Source organism: Chenopodium quinoa, unplaced genomic scaffold, assembly GCF_001683475.1.
Source record: "Chenopodium quinoa cultivar QQ74 unplaced genomic scaffold, ASM168347v1, whole genome shotgun sequence".
Taxonomy (NCBI): Eukaryota; Viridiplantae; Streptophyta; class Magnoliopsida; order Caryophyllales; family Amaranthaceae; genus Chenopodium; species Chenopodium quinoa.
Window position 1 is genome coordinate 3,623,020 of NW_018744662.1, and position 7,304 is coordinate 3,630,323.

Consider the following 7,304-nt stretch of genomic DNA (forward strand, 5'->3'; position numbering starts at 1 on the left):
AGTCAAAAAATTCCAAAATTGAAGACTAATATCCATGTTTTTTGAGAAATTTTGTAGGTTTCGGGACCCGGTGTAGAAAAGTCTTGAAATTTTAGGGGATACATATCGGGGTCATATAATGCTCTTTGGAACCATATATGATATGTTGTCATAAATGTTCGTGGTAGGCTTTAGTTAATGAAGTTGGTGCAAGTTTTAAACTGGTAAATTGATCGTTTAAAGGCAAATTGGATGGTTCCACCCACCCAATGGGACTTCCGGACAGTATTAGGGACCATGGTAAAAATTTCGACAATTTTTGTTTCCGGAAGAAAAAAAAATCAAAATTTTCAAAATTAAAGGCTACTATCCACGCTTTTGGAGAAATTTTGGAGGATTCGGGGCCCGGTGTCGAAAAGTCTTGAAACTCTAGGGGATATATCTCCGGGTCATTTAATGTCATTTGGAACCATATATGATCATTATTTGTTGTCATAAATGTTTGTGGTAGGCTTGAGTTAATGAAATCGGTGCAAGTTATAAATCTGTAAACAAAGGCAAATTGGATGGTTCCACCCACCCAATTGGACTCCCGTAGGGTATTAGAGACCATGGTATATATTTCGGCAATTATTATTTCAGGGCGAAAAGAAGTCTAAAAATTCCAAAATTAAAGGCTAATATTCATGTTTTTTGAGAAATTTTGGAGGTTTTGGGCCCGGTATCGAAAATCTTTGGAATTCTAGGGAATACATCTTGGGGTCATATAATGTCGTTTGGAACAATATGATCACTATTTGTTGTCATAAATGTTCGTGGTAAACTTGAGTTAATGAAATCAGTGCAAGTTGAAAATCGGTAAATTGGCCGTTTAAAAGCAAATTGGATGGTTCCACCCACCCAATTGGACTACCGAGGGTATTAGGGACCATGGTAAACATTTCGGAAATTTTTATTTTCTGGCGAGAAAAGGTCAAAATTTTCCAAAATGGAAGAGTAATGTACACGCTTTTTGAGAAATTTTGGAGGTTTCGGAACCCAATATCGCAAAGTCTTGAGAATTTTTGAAATACATCTGGGGGTCATATGATGCCGTTTGAAACCATATATGATCATTATATGTTGTCGTAGATGTTAGTGGTAGCGTTGAGTTAATGAAATCGGAGCAAGTTGTAAACCGGTAAATTGGTCGTTGAAAGGCAAATTGGATGGTTCCACCCTCCCCAATTGGACTCCCAGAGGGTATTTGGGACTATGTAAACATTTCGGCAATTTTTATTTTCGAGCGAAAAAAAGTAAAAAAAATTCCATAAGTAAAGGCAAGATCCATGCTTTTTGAGAAATTTTGAAGGTTTCGAGGCCCGGTGTCGAAAAGTCTTGAAATTTTAGGTGATACATCTCGGGGTCATATAATGCCATTTGAGACCATTTATGATCATTATATGTTGTCATAAATGTTCGTGGTAGGCATGATTTAATGAAATCGGTGCAAGTTGTAAACTGGTAAATTGGTCGTTTAAAGGCAAATAGAATGGATACACCCACCCAATTCGACTCCCAAAGGGTATTAGGGACCATAGTTAAAATTTTGGCAATTTTTATTTCTTGGCAAAAAAAAAGTCAAAAAATTCCAAAATTAAAGGCTTATATCCATGCTTTTTAAGAAATTTTTGAGGTTGGGTACGGTTTCGAAAAACCTTGAGATTTTAGGGAATACATCCTCCCGAGGTCATATAATGTCGTTTGGAATCATATATGATCATTATATGTTATCATAAATGTTCGTGGTAAGATTGAGTTAATGAAATCAGTGCAAGTTGTAAACCGGTAAATAAGCCATTTAAAAGCAAATTGAATGGTTCCACCCACCCAATTGGACACATGGAGTGTATTAGTTACCATGGTAAACATTTCGGCAATTTTTATTTACGGGCGAAAAAAAAGTCGAAAAAAATTCAAAATTTGAAGGCTAATTTCCACGCTTTTTGATAAATTATGGAGTTTTCAGGGCCCGGTTTTAAAAGTCTTGAAATTCTAGGGAGACAACTCAGGGTCATATAATGTCGTTTGGAACCATATGTGATCATTATTTGTTGTCATAAATGTTTGTTGTAGACTTGAGTTAATGAAATCATTGCAAGTTGTAAACCAGTAAATTAGTCGTTTAAAGGCAAATTGGATGTTTCCACCACCCAATTGGACTCCTAGAAGGTAGTAGGGACCATGGTTAACATTTCAGCAATTTTTGTTTCCGGGCAAAGAAAAGTCAATAAATTCCTAAATTAAAAGCTAATATCCACGCTTTTTGAGAAATTTCAAATTTTGGACCAGGTGTCGAAAAGAAATGAGATTTTATTAGATACATCGCGGGGTCATATAATGACATTTGAAACCATAAGTAAATGACCATAATAAGTAGTCATAAATGTTCGTGGTACGCTTGAATTGATGAAATAAGTGCAAGTTGTAAACTGGTAAATTGGTCGTTTAATTGCAAATTGGATGGTTCCACCCACCTAATTGGACTATCGAAGGGTATTAAGAACCATGGTAAAAATTCCGGCAATTTTTATTTTCAGGCGAAAAAAAGTCAAAAAATTCCAAAATTGAAGTTAACATATCCACGCTTTTTGAGAAATTTTTGAGGTTTCGGGGTCTGGTTTCGAAAAGCTTTGAGATTTTAGGGAATACATCTCGGGTCATATAATACTGTTTTAAATCATAAATGAACATTATATGTTGTCATAAATGTTCATGGTAGGCTTGAGTTAATGAAATTGGTGTAAGTTGTAAACCGGTAAATTCACCATTTAAATGCAAATTGGATGGTTTCACCCTATTAATTTGACTCTCGGAGGCCGGGTATTAGGGACCGTGGTAAACATTTCGGCAATTTTTATTTACAAGCGAAAAAAAAGTCAAAAAATTCCAAAATTTAAGGCTAATATCCACGCTTTTTGAGAAATTCTAGAGGTTTCGAGGCTCGGAGTCGAAAATCCTTGAGATGTTAGAGAATACAACTCGCGGTCATATAATGCCATTTTGAACCACATATGGTCATTATATATTTTCATTAATGTTCATGGTAAGCTTGAGTTAATGAAATTAGTGCAAATTGTAAATCGGTAAATTGGCCGTTGAAAGGGAATTTGGATGATTCCACCCACCCCAATAAGACTCCCGGACGGTATTAGGGACCATGGTAAACATTTCGACAATTTTTATTTTCGGGCGAAAAAAAAAATCAAAAATTTCAAAATTGAAGGCTAATATCCACGCTGTTGGAGAAATTTTGGAGGATTCAGGGCCCGATGTCTAAAAGTCTTGAAATTCTAAGGGATATATCTCGGGGTCATTTAATGTCGTTTGTAACCATATATGATCATTATTTGTTGTCATAAATGTTCGTGGTAGGCTTGAATTAATGAAATCGGTGCAAGTTGTAAATCGGTAAATTGGTCGTTTAAAGGCAAATTGGATGGTTCTACCAACCCGATTGGACTCCCGGAGGTTATAAGGGACCAAGGTAAACATTTCGACATTTTTTATTATCGGGCGAAAAAATACCAAAAAATTTCTAAATTGAAGACTAATATCCACGCTTTTACAGAAGTTTTGTAGGTTTTAAGGCCAAGTGTAGAAAAGTATTAATATTTTAGGGGATACATCGATCTCGGGGTCATATAATGTAACACCCCCAAAATTCGAGTCTTTAAAAACAATAAGAGTAACCTTTAACTTTCAAAAACCCAACCATCGAACTCTGGGAATGTTACTGCTACACTTATTTTCCGTAGAAAATAAATGCAAGCAAAAATAACATAATATTTAAAATAACTAAGTGGTCTAAGTTGTGGCAAAATAAAATAGTCATTACGTTAAAACTGCAATTATTTGAAACCAATAATTGAGAGGAAATAATTAAATTCGGGGATAAACTAAATTGTCTTAGCTACGTGATTATTCTAACGTCTCCTCACACGTAACCGAGTACCCTTTTTACCAACCTGAAAAATAAATCAGAAACAAGAAAAGAGAGAAAACTCCCAAAAATAAGATAAACTGAGTAATTCCAACTCCATCCCGTAAAATAAATAAATTTTAGTTCAAAACAGTTTATACATAATATAGTCTCATAAATATTTTAATACTCAACCAAGTTCAAATAGTCACATAACATATTATTAGTTTATTTAAGAAAGGGAAAGAGAACGCCAGTAAGCCGGGACTAGTCCCTGTCACCACCTACTTTAAAGAGGGTCGCGCGTAACCCCAATTGGCCATAAAATAAAACAGAATATCCTTAGTGTGCACACCCCTCACTAATACCCAGTGATTAGGAGGAAGACTAACAGCAATATACAATAAACTAAACCAACTAGTAGCAACCATAACTACTAGTGGGCAACCTGTTCTTTAACCTTTCGGGTTTCATTTCCCTTCTTAAGTTAAATTTTACTGTACATTTTATTAGATTAAATCATCTGATTACACTATACACAAGTATTGCACAAATCAATTTAATCCCAAGTATCAATACTTTAATTTCAGTATAATCCGAACATAGTCATCCTACATGAGACATAAACTATTAATCACATATAAGTAATCAACCAATTCCCAAGATCTTATTTATTTACTCAAAACTCATACGATATCAAATAATCAAATTTTTCGAAAATACATATAGTAGTACACAAAATAGAAAACTAGTAAATAATTTGATTCCATAAGGTCATACGATAGCACACTTATAATATATAATTGCATAAGCACGTAGTTGGCACACATTAATTCGAAATAATTTCCTAACGGGATTCTAAAGATGATGGACATTGAAAATTACCTTGATTGTGCGTAAAAATTCAAGGTAATTAACTCCGGAATGATCACCTAGTAGCCTGGCCTCCGTCTACAAATAAACAAATAAATAGCCTAAATTAGATAATTGTACGACTAACGGAAAAAAGAATTGAGCGTAAAATTGATTGTACCACCCATAGTCTAATCACCCCAAAAATAGACAACTAGATGAACTAATTGATGAGTAAAACGTGAGATATTATATCATCATCATCATAATCACCTACCAAACTTTCGAACCCAAGAGCCAGAACATCAAACACAAAGTCTAATTAAGCGGACCAAGGAGAAGATCGATAAGTAACGTAATTAAATAAAGTAGATAGTAATGATCAATTATCAAACCCAACAATGAGGAAAGTGACGAGTTGCTTTCCAAAGTCGGTATTTCGGCTTCGAAACTTTTGTTTTTTTTTTTTGAAATCGTAATGACAGTATTAGAAAGATGAAACATATATTTATAAATCAATCTTGAGAGTCTAGAAAGTTCATGGGATAGGATCAAAATTTTAACTGATTTTGTTATCAGCCTTTATCCACCTTTGCCAATTTTTTTCCAGTATGCAAAATCAGCTTTTGTAAATTATCCAAAGTCAATTTTTTTTTTAAATACTAAACCGAAAATATTAAATAATTAATATATATATATATTTTAAAATAATAAATTTAAAAGATTATACTAGCAAAGGAAATTTTGGGGTATTACATCTACTCCCCCTTAAAACGAAAGTTCGTCCTCGAACTTTAAAGTTAGCTTTTAAATAAGGCTCACACTATGACCCAAGGTAAGTTAGTATTACATTCTACCCCCGTTAATAGTTTCGACCTCGAAACTCAGCGTACCTGCTCAAAAAGTTCTAGGTAGCGCTTTTTCATGTCATGTTCAGCTTCCCAAGTTGCTTCTTCAAAATTCTGATTAGACCATAGGACTTTAACTAACTTTACCGCCTTATTTCGAGTACTTCTCGTTTTGGTGTCGAGAATTTTCACAGAGTGTTCTTCGAAAGTTAAGGTCTCATCTAGCTCAATAGTCTCGGGTTGGATAACATGGGTAGGGTCATGAACATACTTTCGGAGTTGGGAAACATGAAAAACATTGTGAACATTGGCTAACTCCATGGGTAAGGCTAGTTGATATGCTACCTCTCCAACTCTCTTCAATACTTCATACGGGCCAATGTATCTAGGACTCAACTTCCCTTTTCTACCAAACTGCATGACTCCCTTGGTAGGTGAAACCTTAAGTAAAGCCTTTTCCCCGACTTTAAATTCCACTATTCTCCTATTCTGGTCTGCATATGACTTTTTTCGATCCTGAGCTGCCTTCATGTTTGCCTGGATAAGCCTAACTTGCTTTGTTGTTTCTTCGATCATTTTTGGCCCCAATGTTAAAGACTCAGTGATATCGCTCCAACATAAGGGACTCCTACATTTTCTCCCATACAACGCTTCATAAGGCGCCATTCCTATACTCGCATGATGGATATTATTGTATGAAAATTAGATCATAGGTAATCTTTCGTCCCATGCTCCACCAAAGTCCATCACACAAGCTCTCAACATTTCCTCCAAGGTCTGAATTGTTCTTTATGTCTGTCCATCTGTAGCAGGGTGAAACGCTGTGCTAAACTTCAAGATAGTGCCAAATGCTTGCTAAAACATTTCCCATAACTTTGATAAAAATCTTGGATCTCTGTCTGAAATAATATCTTTAGAAACTCCATGTAGCCTCACAATTTCCTTCACATAGGCAGCTGCCAACTGATTCACATTCCAAGTATCCTTTATTGCTATGAATCTTGCTGTTTTCGTTAAACGATCAACTATGACCCAAATAGCATTCTTTGTTGCCCTTGTAAGTGGTAATCCCATCACAAAATCCATAGAGATAGACTCCCACTTCCATCCTGGCACATCAAACGATTGCAGCTTCCCTCCAGGTCTCATATGTTGTATCTTCACTTTCTGACATGTAAGGCACCTTGCCACAAACTCGGCTACTTCACGCTTCATGTTTGGCCACCAAAAATGTTTCATAAGATCCTTATAGAGCTTATCTCCTCCTGGGTGTACAGAGTACGGGGTGTTGTGAGATTCTTCTAAAATCTTCCTTTTGAGATCTTCATTTTTAGGAATACACCATCTCCCTTTGTATTTCACTGTTCCACTATCATCTACATCAAACTCAGTTGTCGCTCCTTCTTCTTTCATCTTCCTCACCTTGGTCAACCACTCATCTAACATTTGCTTCTCACGAATCTCATCATATATGGATGGTTTGACTGACATTGCATTCAACTGAGCATTCACCTGACCATACTCTACAACCTACAAGTTCAACTTCCTAAATTCTTCACAAAGTTCCTTGGCTAAAATCATCAAGTTCACTATATGACTTGTCTTCCTACTCAAAGCATCAGCTACCTTGTTCGCCTTTCCTTCGTGATACAGAATGTCTGGAT

The 7,304-nt window shown here is 35.5% G+C and overlaps 1 protein-coding gene across 1 annotated transcript; it reads right to left on the reverse strand.

The window, feature by feature from the left end:
* Nucleotides 1–5,676: 5,676 nt before the first annotated feature.
* LOC110701826 lies at nt 5,677–6,306 on the reverse strand. Its single transcript, XM_021879448.1, has one exon. It carries the CDS (start codon nt 6,304–6,306, stop codon nt 5,677–5,679), a length of 630 nt encoding a protein of 209 aa, XP_021735140.1.
* Nucleotides 6,307–7,304: the final 998 nt, after the last annotated feature.